Here is a 19890-nt window from a genome sequence, read left to right as displayed (position 1 = left end):
AAGTCTCAACCGCATTGAAAAGGTGCTACATCTGTGTGCCCACATCACATCTAATGAAGCGTCTCACCTTTAAACAATGTAAGGATGAGGTTGGAGGTCTACTGATGTTTTAACTGTAAAGAATGTGCTCGTAGTGTCCTGTACAAACATTTATTTTATTTAATGGTCATTTCTAGGTTTCTGGAACAATGCAGTCACTATTTCAAAGAAAAGATGTACAACTATAAACAATATCACATTGATATATCAACTAGGTTCCAAACTTAATGGGGGGAAAAAAAAATATGCAGAAATGAAATTGGAATGTACATACAATAGTCAAGTTGTATTAAAGATAAATCTGCTCAATGCTTGTGCAAGTAGATGATCATGCAGCGCTTTAGTTATGTTCAGTGCTCTGTTCCATCACCTTTTGATTTGATAATGGCAAACCATGAATTTCACATACAGAAACATTAGGGCTTTAAGATTACATTAAAAAAACCTGAGAACTCAATTATATTTGCATATTTTACTCTATAAAAATTAGGACTTTATGTACATACTTGTCTGAACCAAACCAAAGATCTTAACGCCTTCTCATAAATGACTGTTTATGAAAAGGCACCGATTTGAATAATTAAAGCAGGGTTGTGTTCCTGCCTAGTTTTGTTTTAAAAATCATTTAAATATGATTGACATCACAACTTGTGTACCTGTGTTTCTATACACTAAATGGTTGTAGCCGATAATGTCTTGAATGTACAGTTAATATACAAATCATATACTCAAGGTTCTGCATTGAGCTGTTGACATCCAATGACCTTCTTGTTCTCGGGGCAAGTGCATTGCACCTTGAGAGAAACGTTAAAATGACATTCTTTGATGTACAATATTCCCATCTGGTCAAGCTGACGTCTCGTAGAAGTAAAGTGCCGTTTCCTTCATCCAGCAGAGGGCATAGTTGATTTACTATGGCCGTCATGGGTTTCCCTTAGCTGATTCTGAATTGAAGGCAATTTAAAAACAATGATCTTTACATACAGTTTTTCAGATTCACTGATGTGGAGAGTCGCCACCGCAGTAACCATGCTAAAACTATTTATTTCAAGAATGTATGTATTTCTAAGTAGACTATGGCTCAACTATAAAGTGATGCAAATGGAAACACTTGAACCTGTGTTTCGCTGAAACAGACATGCTCGTATAGATATCAGAATATTTAGTACTGTCGTGTTATATTTTGGTACGTTTTTCCTTTTCTATTACTTTCTCAAAGGGATGGTAAAAGAAAAAAAAAAAAGGAATTTGATTTGATCCACATTTGCAGAGAGAACTGAAAAATTTGTGTTGCTTCATATATGACCACTGAGGGATAATATCAAATGAAGGCATATTTTGGTCAAAAATATTATTTCAAGTTAAATGCTGAAGTTAAATTTACACTAGTAGCACTTTGGTCAGAACTATTAAACAAACCCAACAAAAATGTTACAGTGGTTAGTCTTAAAAAATAAGTATGCACAACATCTGCTCAGTGGGCTGTAAATGACAAAGAACGATTTGTGGTATCTTATCACAGTTGTCTGAATCAGCCTATGATTTGAAAGATATACGATTCAGCTAACTAATCCTTCGCATGGAGGGTTGTACTGTTACAAAATAATGATAGAATAATAAGAGTATGGATTTGTTTTTTAATGTCCTCCCTCTGTATGAATATCACTCAGCTCTTGACGCTGAGAGCAGACCTTCTCTCTCAGGATCATAAAGTCAATCTCTGCGGCTATGCAGTCCAATAGTGTCGAAGAAAGACAAAAGAAAATCCCCTTCACTACATCAGTATGCCTCCTTCTGTCCACATACTTTGATGCATTCGTTCTGTGAACGTGAACATGTTAATGCAACCCATCACATGCTAGTTTCACACGGTGGTGAGCGACCTCCCTCCCCTGAAGACTTGAGAATATCAGGTGAAAGGAGGTGGTTGTCCACCTTCTGTCCACTTTGAATGTTGTCTTCTGCTCCAATGGCACCAACCGTGGCAGAAGCACAGTTTTGTGCACTTTTAGGGGAGGTGGGAGTAACGGCAGCTCTATCGATGTGGTTTCTCCCTCTTTGGCTATCGGAAGACGACAGGCAGAACCCTGGAGAGCTTGTGGCTCCTTCACCTTCAAAGCCTTTCCCTGGGGATCTGGGACTGTGCCGAGGAGAACCCGGCAGCAGTAATGGATCAGATACCGGTAGCTTTGGTGTCAGTGTGGCTGCGTCATCCGTCACGACTAAGTGCAAGTTGGAAGCCCCCTCGTCTGCAGATTCGGTGAAGTTCACTTTGAGTCCCTTGGCTTTGACTTGGTTTCCTTGTGGAGGGCTCCTCACGTTTTCACCGCTTGGATCAAAGCTTTGGTTCTCCTCACCCTGCGACATGGTGCTGCCGTCTGACTTGCATTGAACAAACTCATAGAGGCCCTCTTTGATGATCAGGGGCTGCTTTGCTTTCTCAGGAGCCCGTTTCTCCAGGGAGGTGATCTGGCTAAGGTCGAGCGGCGGAGGAGCGCGTGGATGCCTCGTCTGCGCTCCTGCGAAATTTGGCAGGAGCGCGCTTCTCTCTACCTCACTGACGTCTGTGGCACAGCTGGCGAAACTGTCAACGCTGGACAGGCTTCTTATCTCAGTGATGGGTCTCTCTTTGTGCCGTGATTCGCACTGCACTACCTTCATCTCCATCTCTTCTTCTTTTACAATAGTGCTCGCTTTGGAAGCCGAAGGTCCGCTGCTGCTCATGGATGAGGCGGCCGTCATCTGGTTGTACATTTGCTCGAGGGATTTCGCGTTCAGACGTTGAGGGCTTGAAGTAGGTTTGATTAATCGTTCTGGAGAAGCCAGCTGACCTATTTCTTGATATTTTGCGTCATAGCCTTTGGAACTCAAGTCAGAGTTTGGGTTCTTCTGATAGTTCCAGCGACTTGGTGAAAGATGATTGTCTGCGCCCTTGTCCTCATTTTTTTCTATCACAACATCCAATAGTTCCATATTGCGAGCGAAGGCATCTTTCAAGTTCATCGACACAATGCTTCCGTTCCTCTTGGCCCTCTCAAGTGCTTCTCTTCGTTTGATAGCCTTTTCTTGTCGCTTCTGTTCTTTGTAGAACTCAGAGAAGTTGTTCACAATAATGGGAATGGGCAGAGCGATCACTAACACTCCAGCGATGCAACAGAGACCCCCCACTATTTTTCCCAGAAGGGTTTGGGGATAGATATCTCCATAACCTACAGTTGTCATAGTAATTGTTGCCCACCAGAATGAAGCGGGAATACTGGTGAATTTCGTAGCATCTTCATCTTTCTCAGCAAAGAACACCAGACTGGAGAAGATCATGATGCCCATGGCTAAAAACAATATCAGCAGTCCGAGTTCATTATAGCTTCTTCTCAGCGTGAACCCAAGAGACTGGAGACCAGTCGAGTGTCTCGCGAGTTTCAGAATTCTCAGGATTCTCATGATCCGGAAGATCTGAACTACCCTGCGCACATTCTGAAACTGGAGGACACTCTTGTTGGATTCTGTGAGGAATATTGTGACGTAATAAGGAAGGATAGCCAGCAGATCAATGACATTCAGTGGCCCTTTGAAGAACTTCCACTTGTTGGGAGAAGACAAAAAGCGGAGAAGGTACTCCATAGTGAACCAGGCGATGCAAACGGCTTCAACGTGGGCCAGGTTCGGGTTGTCGTTGGATTGTCCGAATTCATCAATCACTTGTAACTCAGGCAGGGTGTTCAGTGACAGTGCAATGGTTGAAAGAATGATGAACAGAATTGATATTATGGCCAGAATCTGCAAAAAAAAAAAAAAAAAGAGGAAAGCACTTAGTGACGCAACATCATTTACTCCATACGAACTCTGAAGTGTCCAAATAATTGTGACCAGAATATATGTAAATCCACATATCAAAATATAAAGTTCTAAGTTTAAGTCAGTGTAGGCACTTAATTCAAAATCAAAATAGCCTAAAGGTAGTTTTGTAATTGTAAAAATAGTGTTACAGGTATTCAAAAGTTTAAACAAATAGTGACATTTCTTGGAAAATATAATAATAAAGCAAAGGCTAATGGGACTAATAGCAAACAAAATGAGAGTGAAAGAGACTGTGCCCTCATCCTTATTAGGATAATGTAATCTGCATCGTCTGTTCTCTCATTCTCCTTCTGCACATCAATTCACAAATGGCTTTGACAAGCACTTATTGATCAGCTACTTTGTTAGAATATGGAGGTTGTCTAAATCTTCTTGCAAGGTAATCAAATAACCCTGATCAGACTGAGTTACTTGTCTGGCTATTATATTGCATTTCATCAAATCAATTTCCCTGTTTGCTGCATTACAGGTAGAGGAAACATCACATTCTCACAAAAAAAACATTAACAATGCAAAATCTTTGAAATTACAATGTCAATCCGTGAATGCTTTCCAGGTAGGCGTGAAGTCTGACCCTGTTTCTGCTGAAATTTGGGACAAAGTGTTATCTCACTACCATTTATCAATGTCAAGAAATGTATTAATCAAACTTTTGGAAAAGGTACTACTTGAGTTTAATTTAAACTAAAAAATGGACATTGATCAAGAGATGTTTATAAACTGAGTCTTAATATGCCTTAAAATTGCTGTATCAATTTTAGGCCTCTTCAGAAATCCTTCAATGATATGAAATGGTTTTCATGACGGCACCAGCTTCCAGTTACACCACCCATCTATTTACTTTTCTTACCTTTTTACTTTCATGCTTTGATACAATACACATTGTATGTTTACACACAGTTTATAGATTATATATTTCAAGTTTGAGTTTGAGGGAACGTCTATTGTACTGCCATTATGCCCTTATAAATGATATTGTCATCCTCAAAGAAGTAACAAACTATAACGTACAGCAAAAGACAATGAGCAACAAATTGAGAAACCGTTACTCATTCACTGGAACTGCATTAAGAGGGGATTAATAATGATCCTGGGTGGAGAATAAAACGACTGACCTTGACACGATCCTGTCATTGTGGGTGGCGTAAATACCATTATGAAAGAGATGTCATAACACACTTCTAAATATTCAGCCCATTTTATCAACTTCATGATATTACACCAGAATTAATCACACCACAGACACATATCAAGTCATATTACGTCCAATCAAAATTGTTCAACTCACCTGAAAATATCAATGCATTAAGGAATGGATGTTTTCACTAATTTCACACAATAAGCACTGTGACACGATTTGCCAGCCCAATATTCTATACTAAAATGCTTAATGTTACAATGTTTAAGGAAAACTAAAGAGATTACTGGTTGATTCTTCCCTTGTGGGGGGGGGGGGAAAGACTGAGTAACTGCTCCTAACCTTTCTATATCCTTGCTATAGATAGAAACTCAATCCTATTACAATTATCCTGAAATGTCCTCCCACACAGACGACAATGTGAACACCTTTGCAAGGTCCATACGTTCTTAAACAAGAGTGAAAAATGTCACGATGTTCTGTAGGCTAACATTACATTACAATGGATACTTTTTCAGTGAGTCTATATAGAAGGTTAATTCGGTAGTCTTGGTGTGGGCTTCAATGATGCAGTGCAAGGAAAGCCTATAAAAAGACAAAATCTAAAGCATCTAAACAGTGTAACTTTGCTTGCTACATCAATGTCATTTGTATAGTAGAATAGAGTGCTTTGTTGTCATTGATTACCCAAGTATTGAGTGTTGCTAGAGCACGTTAAACAACTGATGAGCCAGGCTAAACAAATGTCGGGGTCAACAGGAAGGCACAAATGAATGCGTATGTTTGCTGCTGGAGGTGTTTGACATTGTGTAATGCAGTAGAAGTATAAGGAAAGGACTCTGAATAGCTCCCAGGGAGCCTGTAATTGCCATCGCATGACGTAGGGATTGTCCCCGCCAGGTAGGGTTGAGTAGCGTCTGGCTGTGACCAAGAGACCTAAAGTCCAGTCAGAGGTTGACTGATCAGGACCCACGAAGATAAGAGTAAAAAAGAGCTGATTTTAATCCCTGGGGAGAGGGTCACTGAGGTAACTCTACAGGACATGTTATATACCATCCAGCTGAGATTCATTTTTGCATGATTGTTTAGTTTTCCTGTCAGAAAATGCTTCACATTATTAGGAAAATATTGCTGCATTAAAACAAATTCCATAGCCATCACATACTGAACAAAGGACTATCTATAAGGACTGTATGTAAACATTTTTAATTTTTTATAATGGCATGAACATAGACTAAAAATACCAAAACACTCAATGTACATTGTCAAAGACAAAAATAACAATAAGCTTATTTTCTAAATAAAATCCAAATAAATTTGATGGTTCCTACAAAAATTCTGGAAAAGCAGAATGCATTTCCTGTAATTTATTAGTAATTCAGACTTTCATTTTAACAATATTTAACGTTTTAATGATGTTTTACAGTAAAAAGTGTACGTGTTGCCTTTTTTATAATATTTGCCATCCATAAATATTAAAGTAACTTACAATAAACCAAATAAACAGTATTAAAATCTATATATACATGCTACCATCTGTTTCCTACTATTCATTTTTCTAAAAACATCACAGTCACCCTGCTATTATCAGCTGTGTCAGACCTATACCAACTGATGGAACCGCACTAAAATCAGAGCAGTTTTCTGACTTTCTGGTGACTTTAAGTTTAAAGGACATGAATTCCCAGCCTGATGTGTCGCTGTGGTCAGCTCATTAATCAGTTTGACTGAGGAAAAACATTTACATCGAGGTACGTCATACAGGCCTCAGTTTAATGCCTCTGCTGACACATGCAGTAGGGCTGTATTTGTTCTCAACCCAGGAGAGACAGGAGCGATAAGTACTGAAGGAGAGAGGCAGGAGGATTAGTTAACTGTCCTCATCTGGGGATCTGTATAAACGTGATTACAAGGGCAGTGATCTCAACACAGGGAGATTTCTGGCATTGGGCCCAGGCTTATGTGTATAGGGAAGCACAGGAAGCACCAAGAGATCCTTCAAGTCACCTAACCCTAATTTAATTCTGTCGTAGAGAAAGGGTACTACCTTGCTGATGTCACAAAGTCTTTTGTTTACAATTATTTAATGTGTTTCTTAAAGTGTGTTAATGACGTTCTTTGAATCGGTGGCATTGAGAAGCATTGGTATGTTCTTTTTCTATTTTCAGAATGACATGAAATGTAAAGAAAAGTATTAAAAATTGCAAAAATAAAAATTTAAATCTAAAAAATAAGTCTAAAAATTACTTTTTGGAACCTTTTGAAACTGTCTGTAATGTTTTAAAACCACTGAAATGTATGTTAATAATGTTCTTGTATCATTAATTAAAATAAATATAAGTATTGTCAAAATTGTAAAATGGTGATTGGAACCAATATTATCTTAAAATAAACCCAGACACGAAATGATTGCTACTTGACAAATAAATAAATCCACTGAAAATACTATTTCAGATACTATGTCATCTACTTCAAAATGTAATGTTTAATTCAATGTGTCATTTGCCATTTCTTTGTAATTCTGAAATTTATAGCAATTTCTGAGGGAAAATAGTTTTTTTCAATGTATGCGGACATGAAATAATGTACAAAACTATTGGCAAAAACATAAACGCTGCAACAATATTAGGCTAACATTAATACTTAAGTAATTTTCTCTCTAATTTAACTGCGACACAGTTGCATTTGTATGAAATGAGAGAGTGAATCTATATGAAGTGATTCAAGAGACATGAAAGTAGAGCCAATTTAATTTACTTGGATCAGCAAAAAAATATACAGCACTTCCATGGATGATGGGATTAGGAAACATCTGACCAGTAGATGGTGCTATAGACCAGAATCGAGAATTGCATTGAAACTACATAATAAACACATAAATCAATACATATTTGTCTTCAATGTATAGTTTTACATGATCTTTTATCCCCTTTCATGGAGTTGCAGTATCTCATATCAAATATGTCTAATTCCAAGAGACTGCCAAACCAACAATGTACATGATGTACAGGGAGGGTGAAATGAAATGTGAGCCTGGTATAGGTATCTGCTAGAGTGTGGAGCTGAGCTGCTTTGGTCCTTGGAACATCTGACTTTTATGGTGAGTTTGGCCAAAAACATCTGGCTGATTTTTCTCTGAATTCACTGCCCACAGAATTATTGTCTTGGCACTGAACCAAGGATCTGACAATAATAACAAATAACATATATATGGAAAAACTGTTTACTGAAAGCAATCTGGCCTGAACATGAGGATTTGCCTTTTAATCTGCAGGGTGAGGTGGATTTACCTGTATTGCAAAAGGTGGAAGGATCATATGCGAGTCAAAGACCAGGAAAACAGAACCATGAAACATTTTTCTATGAAAAAAAATATATGAGTGAGCGATTTTATCTGCAAAGAACTAAAGAATATTGGGTAACGCTGATTCATGTTTCAGAGCAGCACCATGGACAGCTCCTTCACTCTACAAACCACTAATCCGGCAAGCGGCCTGTGATTCAGGAGTTAAAGTGTTAAATCCATCTTCTTTTATCTGCAAACCTTGGTCGGATGCTCGAATGACTCAGTAATGTGTTCTCTCAGAAACAATTACAACAGGCCAAGCTTTCAGCTCTTCCCTCAGAGTAGGGTGAAGTGTGTTGTTTTCACAAACAATATTGGCATTTATTGCTTGATAGGCCATTTTTTCCTGTTTTTTCCTGTTGAACAACTTGAGAAACACCTTACTGGTGTATGGGGTGGAAAACATTATACAATTTAAATAAACTAGGATTGAGATACTCATCATTTGATGTTTCAACTGTAATGCAGTGTCCCAGAAGACACCTCTCTTCCTGAGAGGAAGTGAAGGTTAAATTATTTCTGGAGGACATTGTTATCATTACAGCCATGAGAGGAAGAAGAAACTCTGTCTGGAAACCCAAGAATGTCTTGATCGATACTGAAGGGTTATTTATAAAGGAGTGTCATGGGATCTGTTTGATTGTGTGTTTTTTTATAGGACAGGTTAATTTGGAGCTTAACTCCCACATTTGTCAAGTAGCTTTTGCTGAGTAAAAGACACACTATCCAGCTCCTCTACAATGTGCAACGGAATGGGAACATGCGAAATGAATAGAGGCTCCAACATGCATGAAACCAGCTGAGCTACAAGATAGTAAGATGACTACTCTGTGTTTGACAGTGTCTTTGCATGCGCGGGGGTGGGAGGAAGCAGGGGGTCGTGATTATAGTGATTAGTCATTAATGTGGCCCTGATGACTGCTTGTGATTTACAGGCTAGCCCTCAGCCTACCACTTACTCGCATGCAAAATATTCAGCCGCACAAGTGGGGTAGGCAGGCAACCTCTACTTAAACACAGTCTACAGCCTGCTATTCAGTCTGTCCAACTGCCACTGACTATTTTTACCACAAGCTAAGACATCTGCCCTCACACTAGATCCACGAGAATTTGTCCGACATTTGTCCCCCAAAAAAGTATTTCACAGAATGGAAGTCACAACTGGGTTCAAGGTGAGGTTGAGCTCAGAGGATAAAACTCTAAGTCTTATCCTACAAGACTGGCAGTACTCCTGCCCGTGGCAGGGTTTTAGCTCTTGTGGGTTGGGTAGGTGGAGCTAATAGCATGTATTTTGTTGTCACACTGTATGAATAGCACACAGATTGCCTAAGAAAGAGCATCATTAGCACAACAGCATGAGATCTGATCTGCTCATACAAAATCTGCTTTCAGTATAGTGCTTTCTTTAATATCTATATTATTAAAAAAAATTATAATAATAATTCTAAAGAAACAATAATTATATTAAATAAAAAAAGAAAAATATAAATAAAAAAAGAATGATTATCTTCTGTGTGTGTGTGTATTACTTTTAAGATATCTATTATATCTTACATCTATTATCTTATATCTTACTTAAACTGAATCCTGAGACACATAACAATGAAAAAGAATCCAATTACTTGATCACTGACCCAAAAGTCAATATAGATTATAACATGAAGAGACAGGAGGAAATCTTCCATGCACTGATGCCCTTAAAAGCATCAGTCCTTCATAACCAAGATTTCACAGAAATATAATTTTTTCAAAAATATCACTGTATTTGTTATCTGATAATATTTGTTAAACATCCAGCATTTTAATAACTCTAGTTTTGATTTATAGTCTTAATATTCCAATTGACTATTCTGATATAAAATGCAATATTCTTCTAACATTCTCAGTATTGATCAACCGCACTGAAATTAGTTAGTCTAGTAACTTTCAGCTTTGTCACGTAAAAACATAATTTTGTTGGCAATGCTTTCATGGCTTAAACTGAGGCTGTTTGGAAGATTCATACTCTTGTGCACCTCTGACATTGGCTTCGCATTTCGCTAAATACCACAAAAGGAGCTTTGTTACACCACAGCTGATAACCGTCTTTGAGACACCCTTTAAAAGTTTTCCAACTGCTTAAACTCAAACTATGGAATATTTGTGTGTAGTACAAACATCTGCATTTGAACATTCCCATGTATGCAGTGACTTTAAGGATTAAGGATAAGGAAAGTATTAAAAATGTTACTGCTGTAATGAAATTCATATAAAAATGAAGTAATTTCAAGTCATTCGATTATTAGAATATGAACGTGACAAGGTCATACATGCTACAAAAATGCTAGACACACTACTGATAGACACAGCAGTTATTGATTGTAGGTCATGCTACATTAGTAATTGGCTTTAACCCTCAATGAAGCTTCAATTACAGGATCAGATCATGTCTAGAACTTGGGCTTTTATCCATCAGAGTAGAATCAAAGGTGGAACTGTAGCTATTTTGTTTGTTCATTACTCCGATTAAAGATAAATCCCTTTAGGTTTGTCAGGCTTAACTACATAATTGTGTGACATTGTGGGGGATGGAAACTCCTCTGAGTCGGCAGAGAGGCTAAAGGACTTGTTCCACTGTTCAACGCCTACGTTGGGCCTATGTACAGTACTTTGCTCCCTTTGGGTCACAAGCTCAGCCCTTCCTTTTCAAAGCACTAGATTACATAACGTGACAATTACTTTCAATTCAGAGATGTCTACTCTCATTTGAGGATATCTCAACTTTGAATTTCACAGTTTTAACCTTCGTCTAAACTCTCACATGGATTTAATAACTGAAATGTAAAAATGTTCTGCCATTTTTTCTAGATTTTTTTCAAAATATATGAACACACAGGCTTACTATATAGTTAAAAAATATTTTAAGATGAAGTGTTTAATTGTTTTGAAAAACTGTTTTAATTGTAAATGTAATTAACACCATTAACTCATGATTGACATATAATTAAATTAAATAGAAAGTATATAGAGTTACATACCACATTAAACATTCATCTGTCTATTTACAGCACATTATTCACATAAAAATAGTTCTGCTTAGTCTAAATAATCATTAAAGGAGATCGATTTACCATCCTCACTCTATAAGTACATTGAGAAATAATGCCTTTACTGAAGTGGACAAAGGGTGAATTGTTTTAAAATGATTAATGCAATCTCACTATAGTTAATAGGATCTAACAGACTCTTAAAAGAGCACTGGATGTAACCTTTACTCATCTTCACATTTACTTTGTCTGTTGACCTCCGTGGCTCTTGCTGTGATGGCTGAGAGGGGAATTCACCGGGTATCTCCTTGCACCCAGAGTCTCAGCCAGAACCCAGGCCTCTTTATTTAGTAACAGAACCTCCACAGACAAAGAGCTTTTCCTTCTTTTTCCCTTTCTCCCCCTTTCCCATCCATGTGTTTGGCGCAGAGATTTTCCACTCTGTCCACAGAGCTGAGAGCATAGAGTATCATGTCATGATCAATTACTGTAAATACACATAAATTATTCACACCACAGACATTTCAGTTCTGAGGAACAGTGATCTCATCAAAACAATCTGCAGTGAACACCTCTTTACAGATTATGATATCTGATAAGATGTCTCACAATATCAAGTATAGTTCTTATAGCTTTTTGAGATTCATAAAAATGCTTAAAATATTTTAAGTAAAAATATATTTGAGATTAAATTGCAATTTATATGAAAAACAAATATATATTTATGCCTTTTTGTTATATATCATGCATTATTTTTACTGCTTTATAAAAAAAAAGTTAAATGCATATTATTAATTAAATGAACTAATCTTAAAAAAAACATGTTTATTTAAGATTTCATAAATTGTATTTTATGTGAAGTGATATTTTGAATGAAAATTTTTGCATTTTAGAATATCTTATATCTTAAATATATTTAAGCATTTTAGTCTTATAAAATAGTCACAGGATGACTCACTTTCTCTGTGGGCCTCATGGAGAAAAATAGACATTTTTCCTTTGTAAAAGGCTGATTTAAGGCACTTAATCTCATATTTTCAGTAGCAAAAACTCTGTATAAGATTCTGAGTAGTAAGGACATATGTTTTTGTTTGTTTGTTTCTTTCTTTTTAGCCAAGACTAGAAAATAATAGCTTGACTACCATTTGAAATAATCAAAACATGAACATGAGAGTGCAAATTCAACCAAAATCATTTCCTGAGGTACTAATACCCTCATCCATTGTTATACTGTATCATGATGTCTCTTTGCATTGCTTACTAAAGGCTCAGGAGGTTTACAAAACAAATGAAGGTGATGTGACAGACGAGCTCTTTAAAGGAGCTCGGCCTGGCCATGTGATGGAAAGGGTTAGAGTCCTCTGACCTTTCGAGAGGACGAACACCACCCAGAGTCAATGGGAAACGGTTAAACAAGAAGGAAAAACCCAAATACACCACTTCACTCCTCAGCCAGCACATCAAACCATGGAGATGCTAAAAAATAAAAATGTGGGTTTTTGGGGGTTCTCTAAGAAAAGAACGTGGCTGGTTAAAATGCTCATTAAAATAAGTTAATCTACCCAGGTGATTCACAATGCTCATTCTGGCATTTTGAAACAGCAGAAACGGTGCGCAAAAAAGTCAATGTCCCCTGCCGCTCTTAATAACTTCCGCAGGGTGGAAAACTGCCTTCACTAATTGATTAACTGCTCTGGCTAAACACGTGACCACATTACACACTGTAGCCATAAGCCAGACAAGCCAGGTCCCTCAGTCTATTTGTAGGAGCAGACTAGGTAAATCACCAAAGGAGATTAAGTCTCCACTGCCTCACAGAGAGCGGTATATGCTGACCGCTAAACTAGCCACTGTTCACTTTATCTTTTCAACAACCCAGCAACTGTCCAGTTGCAAATATCTTCTTTTATAGCTTGATAGAAAACAGCTTATTTGAAAGGATAAACACATTGTCACTTTACTAAATAATTTCATGAGCTCTGCAAAGCATGTAACGCCTGAGTAGTCCATCTCAACCCATAAGTAAAAATCTATATATTAAAATATTTCAAAATTTATTGGTAATATAGTAAAACATAATTACATACATTTTGTTTTTAGGTTTAGTTAGTCAATTTTCTTCATTTTTGTCAATTCTTCCAAAAAAAAAAAAAAAAAAAAAGTTTGTCCAAAATATATTTAATAATTACATGTTGCATTTACCCCAAACATATATTTCAACTGGATGTATTTTCTTACTTCTCGAAGTGCATTTTGTAATGTATTTTGATATTTGAAACCATATATTGACACCATACATTTCCTTGAACTGTGCAGTTGGACTAGATTGTCTATGTACTATGTTTATATATGTTTTATACTATACACTTAAAAAATATTTTGTCTGTTGGCTGGAATATATATATATATAATGGGACTGAAAATGTATATAATGTACTGAAACACAATATGCAATTTGCATCAATATGCATTGGGAAATACCTCCTCCGTAGCCCACCAGTCATTTCCTGCTCAAAAGGCAGTGTTCAATAAACAAACCACTGAGCCCACAGATGTGAAGGTGGAGGTCAAGGTTAGGAACTATTTGCCATTAATCTTGCAACTCACATGCGATTAATTACAACTGGACCCCTGCAATGTAAAGGGGTTTGCTCTGTCCTCCCTAAAACCCAGACCCAAGCTACAGTAAAGTGGGATTTACTGAAGAGAACTGCTTTGTAATTTAATATACTGCTATATATTGTTAGCACACGCATACCTTCTAAATAGGCTTGTTGCAATCCTGCCAGTTTTTTTTTTCCATCTCAAACCTCCCTGAAGTGAACAGTGGTGATATGATAAACTGAACTAAGCTGAAGGTGATTTCGGTCAATACAAAGCAGCTTCTGGCCTGTCAGAGCAGACATTATAGCCAATAGGTGTAGGCTGAATGGACGCTGTGTGTTTGTGCTGACTCACTCAAACGATTGACTGGCAACAAATCATAGTGGCAGTGACTCAACCTTCATCTTCCTCTCTGAGAGCAGAACGTGCTACTCCACCTGCCCAGTCCCACTACCACACATAATGCCAATGTAAATCTGTTAAACACAATGAATCAGAGTGAGATGATGTACCTTGTCCTTTGGTAACAGTTGTTGACAAATATGCCCAAGAAAACGTGGATAAAATTTAATTTGATGCTTAGAGTTCACTCAGCTGGCTAGTGGGAATGTTTATGAGTATTACAAGCTGTCTTCTCTCTCCTCACTTTTGTCATTTTCCCTTTATTTCAACCTTCTTTTTAACACCTATCACATCAGCCTTTACTTTTGGTTACACTGAGTTCAGTGTTCTTCTCCAAATGTTGAACATTAAATGTATGGAATAAAAGGCTAATGTGATTTTAATATATATTTAAAACATAAAAAATATTTTAAAAAGTTCAAATATAATCTATAATCATTTTACATATGATCAACTTAATGAGAATCTTAGTCATCATAATTAAAATGCTAACATCATTACTGTTATGATGATAGTTATTATAATTATGGCGCAAAATGCAGTTTTGTTCAGGATTCTAGTGAGTTTTATCAAACATATTTGTCAACTTTATTTAATTTCTTTAAAATGCTTTTATTTATCCCTTGGAAAGTCTCTTTTCTCAAGAGCCAAAGGGCAAGAGACAAAATCCTGTACACTAAAGCATTTCACTAATGGCTCTTCTGACTGCTTTCCCTGTCTGTATTCTGGGAAGTAGGCGATCTGTGTATTGGGACTGGGCAGTGAGTGGAGACAAAGCTCCTGAGCAGCTGTGAAAAAGCATTTTAATATTTTCAAAAACCTTCTACCGGGACAATCTACTAACGTGTAAGAAAATAGAATTAGTCAAAACTTACTTAAATCCACAATGAGAGATATTTAAAGCACCATCTTTAAATTTAACTTTGTTATTTATTTGTCTTTGTTTTATTGACTCAATCTCAATCATTCTTAATTAAGTAACACATGCGCATATCAGTCATCCGTGCAGCATCTCACCACATCGGCAAAATAAAGAGCAATAGCAAACTTCTCGGATGGAAAATACAGCCAAAATAGTTTCACACTGACATGCAGGAGCATAAATCTTCCCTCTAGCAAGCTATATCCCACAAAAAATATGCCTCTTCTTTTGTGGCATAAAAGCCTGGGCTAATATGTCAATCACGACAGCCAGGGAAATGCATATGGGATGTGTGTATTTATAAATTCATCTTTGGGTTTCATATTTCATCATATCACTGCTGGCATCAGTCTCAGAATTTTGCAGTCCAAATTTTACCCTTGAATTTGCCCCTAGTCATTGTAAGACAAATTAATAATACATTTCAAACTGAATATTTGGGCTAACTCTCTTCAGTATTTTTTTTTTTTTAAGTGTTCTCTCAGATGCTCAAATGAAACATCCTAAGTGAAAATGTCATGAATTAATAATTAGTGTGGCTAATAATTAGACAATTAGTGTGGATACACTCTGATATTTTGTACTGTGTATGTGTGGGCCATGTGGTTGCCCTACCTTGGCCGCTACAGAAGAGCTCGGTTTCTCCAGCAAATCCCAGAGCTTCTGCCTTTTGTCTGGACAGCAGCCCGTTTCCACCTGATCTCCTTCCTTCTCCCTGAGAGTTTCAGCCTCTCTCCTAAGCTCTTCATTCATCTGCTCCTTCTTCTGATGGTACCGTGCCTGGCAACACGACTCCAGATAGATCTCATCGATGCCCCAGTAGTCAAGCTCCTGACCAAAGGACAGAGCGCACATCTCTTCCATCATGTGTAGCTTGCCAGTCCGGTAAAAGTTTAAAATGGAGGAAAAGGCACCTGGGTGCCTGTCAAAGAAATACTCATTATCATTTAGACTGTAGTCGTCACAGATCTCCATTAAGGTTTCATGGGTATTGCAGTCTCTGAGTTTCCCCAGACGGGTTCGTGGCAGTCGGTCCAGGGTTCTCCATAGCACCTCATGGACCAGTCCACCCACATTGATCCGGACTCTTCTGGATCTGGCTTTTGTCCGGATAATGTCGATAGGTTCTGGCGGGAGTGAGCCCTGTGGCCGTGAGACCTTCTGAGCTCCGAAGTTTGCCCTCTCAGTCATGACTGCTACTCAAATGTTATGCTAATTCAGATGTCAAACAGGAGTACTATGATGAATCCACCTCAGACAAGGCCCTCCATGGTTGCACCTGAAAATCAAAGACATTTCAGGACATCTTATCATGTAACAGAAAAATTCCTTCAATAATATTTTGAATAATGTGATTATTATTAGATATGATATGATTAGAACAAAATAAAAGTGGAGTTCTAAATAAATCCATTAATAAAATAAAAATATCATTTTATGGAATTCAATGCATTCAGAACTCCAACACTATAATGACCCTATTTTATGCTCCAAAAAAATTAATGAACCAACAAACTTTGCAGGCTAAATCAAGTCTCCAAAGCACACAGTTTTTAGAAAGTAGAGGATTATGAAAGGAGGAATCTTAAGAAGGGCCCTGGACTTAGTTCTGCTGTAATGGGGTCAATGAAATCATGCAGAATACTAAACATGTTCTCAGCTTAGGAATAAAAAGTGTTAAAATATGTCTAGGTGGTGTAACTGTCCAGAGATCATTAAAGACTAAAAGTAAGTCCTGGAACAACTTTGTTTTAAAATCTTATAAATATCTGAATATGTTTTATCCAATAATTCAAAGTTCTTGTAGCATACATGCAGGAGGTCATTTTGTTGTCATGTGACAAGAAAAACTGTGTGTGTGTCAAGGTCATAAAGTTTTTTTACGTTTTACTTTCATCTTTAAATAGCATATTCTGACATTTTTATGTGGAGGCATGTTTTGGGAGTAACATTAAGAAAAATTCTAATGATATTTGTAAAAACGACAACAACAAAAAACAATAATAGATTAAAAAAAATACAAATCTCGAAAATATCCTTATATTGTTATTATTATTCCACTTGACATTACTATGACATTGCCAGTCAGTTAATGTGTAAGTTTTTTTTTTTTTATTTGTTTGCAAATTTGCAGTCAAAAATTAATTTTCTAAGAACTTAGCACATGCTATTTCTCCCTTTTTTTTATCATCTTGAACATGTAAATTCAACAATGACAATTGAAATGTTCTTGTGTAGCATTTGGATGTCAAGTAGGCTATACTTTTGGCTCTGAGGACAGACGGTAATGCGATTGAGTATTTAAGAATGTCTTGATGATAAATCCCGGTAGGACTATTTAGCGGGCTTCTATTTCCTGCTCTTAAAAGACTTCGTAACAGCCGGCTATTTAAAACTCCCAACCAGAGAGGAAACTATATAGGCCAACATTTCATAATGCTGCAGCACTGCGATGTATCAAAACTATAATGTCCCGTTGTGTATAGTTTGCATGGCGTTACCACCCTGCCACATAATACAGCTTTATGCTTTATCCCCACAAGGTTAAATTGGTGTGCCCTGATATTACAAACTCACTCTATAAAATCTAATTTCTGAGGAAAAATCAACTCAACCACGGTGCACGAGATCAATGGTCAAGAGAAACACAAAAATATTGATGCGAGACAAGTTTGTTACTAAAAAGATGATTCTCACAAATTAAATAGCCTACTAGAAACGATCTACTATCTAGTACTCAGCCCTCGTGTCAAATTTGAGACTTCCCCTTACAAACTTTGCATTTCAAGCTGTTCAGGAACGTTTATAAGAGACTAATCCTTAATCAGGAAGGTAGAGGCTGTACTTTCCAGTGCACCTGTTTCACGACAGCTGATCAAACACTCTTCTACACGAAGGTTCCTCATCTGTTCTTATTAGATAATCAAGAACCATTTTTGTTGTAAAGAAAAAAAAAAAAACTCGAAGTTCTGGTAAAACTATTTACATCAAGCAGCAAAGCCAGTTTTTTTCTGTCAGGAGCTTTTATTTCTGAGAGTGAAGTCTAAATAGCTGGGACACGCTGAGAGCAGCAGAACTGTCGAGTGTTCTGGCATGCCTGTCTGTGGAGTTTACTGTGCCTTATTGAAAACAGTGCAATCTTGCACACAACTATCCGAATTACCTTTTTTAAAGCGAATAAAAGCAGCGAAATCTTACCTTCCCGCCGTTCACCTCTTGTTCCTTTACCTCTTCAACCAAAAAGAAGTCAATTAGCCTCTAATTTCCCCCTCCATCAGCTCAGCGAAGTGAGGCGTCAGTGGTACCCATGCCGAAAGGGCAGTCGTTCCTCTTCATTCTGTATGGACCGAATTTCACAAACAACTCGCGCGAATTAAGCACAAAGACGAAGTTGGACAAAAACCCGAAACTGTTGATTATTCTCGCCACGAAGCCATGATAGTGTGTTGAAAGTGGAAAGCGGCGCGCGTAAAGACAGCGGAGCAGCGACTGAGCAGGAGTGTTCGCCCCGCGCGCTGCATCACAGTCCGGAGGTGAAGCCTAATTGGATTGAGCTGTACATCACCAAGGATAGCAGCAGCATCAGATCCCTCCGTCCCATACAGGAGTCAGTGTCACTGATCTCTAGCTCTCTGTCATAGCAAGTTCAGTCAAGGTGGGGACATGACACAATGGAACACGATGATCCACATTTGGAAAAGGCTTAATATAGAGCATATCAAGGAACCTGATATTAGTTGCGTGGTATTTAAGATGATATTTAAGATGGTCCTATAGAACCTAATCAGGGATCGCTTCATTGAAAAGATTAGAGGATTTAGATCGCTAGAGACCTATCTATCTATCTATCTATCTATCTATGACTATGTTATTTAATATTCATAAAAAAGCAGGCACTTTGACACTGACCTAAAACTTTCGAAAACTAATGACATAGCAAAACCAAAATCCCCTCTGCAGAACTTTTAATGAGTTACACACAAGACCTCTATTATGGCCATTAGTTGCAATTATAAGACAGCATGGGGGAAAGTGCTGTATTTCAATTGGCCACTGGATGGGGATATAATCCTTCTTCTTTATCTCTGCACTTTCTCACCCCTTCACCCTCCCTGCACTACATTTGTACGCAACACTTCCTGTCAGCATCCTTCTGGGTAACTTTAACTTGCCCGTGCCCATGTCAACAGAGAGACTGTCCCCTTCTACCTCCTCCTTCTGGTGGACCTATTGAAACTCCTAATAGCAGCAAATTAAAAATACAGAGGATATGGTTTTAGACCTGCAAACCAAACACTTACAGCTAATGAAGGTCAAGTGCAAAGTTTTGAGAGGTCATGCTAAGAGAGAAGAAGAAAGTATTTCAAGCGTTATGTTAAAATAAAATTCAAAGTGTGCAATGTTTTTCGATTTCAAAGTTAATGACTTTGTAAATACAAAAAAATATTTTGTATAAATGCTAGGTTTTACTTCTTTACCTGTTACACCTGGTACACTACAGTTACCTTAGCATGACGAAAAAAATTGATTATTATTATTATAAATCTTTTAACAT

At 37.4% G+C, this 19890-nt stretch overlaps 1 protein-coding gene across 2 annotated transcripts; it reads right to left on the bottom strand.

The window, feature by feature from the left end:
- Positions 1-54: 54 nt before the first annotated feature.
- On the bottom strand, positions 55-18910 carry kcnb2a (potassium voltage-gated channel subfamily B member 2a). 2 transcript variants are annotated; one of them, XM_058754914.1, is made up of 3 exons: positions 18534-18910; positions 15951-16614; positions 55-3816 (listed from the first exon to the last, which is right to left on the bottom strand). In XM_058754914.1, exons 2-3 carry the CDS (start codon positions 16524-16526, stop codon positions 1891-1893), a joined length of 2502 nt encoding a protein of 833 aa, XP_058610897.1. In that variant the 5' UTR covers positions 16527-16614; positions 18534-18910; the 3' UTR covers positions 55-1890. The 2 variants fall into 2 exon arrangements, with proteins under 2 accessions (XP_058610897.1, XP_058610905.1); XM_058754922.1 differs by lacking the exon at positions 18534-18910 and having other exon boundaries at positions 15951-17305.
- Between the last annotated feature and the right edge of the window lie 980 nt (positions 18911-19890).

Source organism: Onychostoma macrolepis, chromosome 02, assembly GCF_012432095.1.
Source record: "Onychostoma macrolepis isolate SWU-2019 chromosome 02, ASM1243209v1, whole genome shotgun sequence".
NCBI lineage: Eukaryota > Metazoa > Chordata > Actinopteri > Cypriniformes > Cyprinidae > Onychostoma > Onychostoma macrolepis.
Note: the sequence above shows the minus strand (reverse complement) of the source record. Positions and strands in the feature narration are given on the sequence as shown.

Bases quoted from the DNA above. Each gene is read 5' to 3' on its own strand.
- kcnb2a (XM_058754914.1), bottom strand. From the start codon at position 16,526: ATGACTGAGAGGGCAAACTTCGGAGCTCAGAAGGTCTCACGGCCACAG. The intron at 3,817-15,950 runs GTAGGGCAACCA...TTTTTTTTGCAG, and splicing joins GCTCTTCTGTAGCGGCCAAG to ATTCTGGCCATAATATCAAT.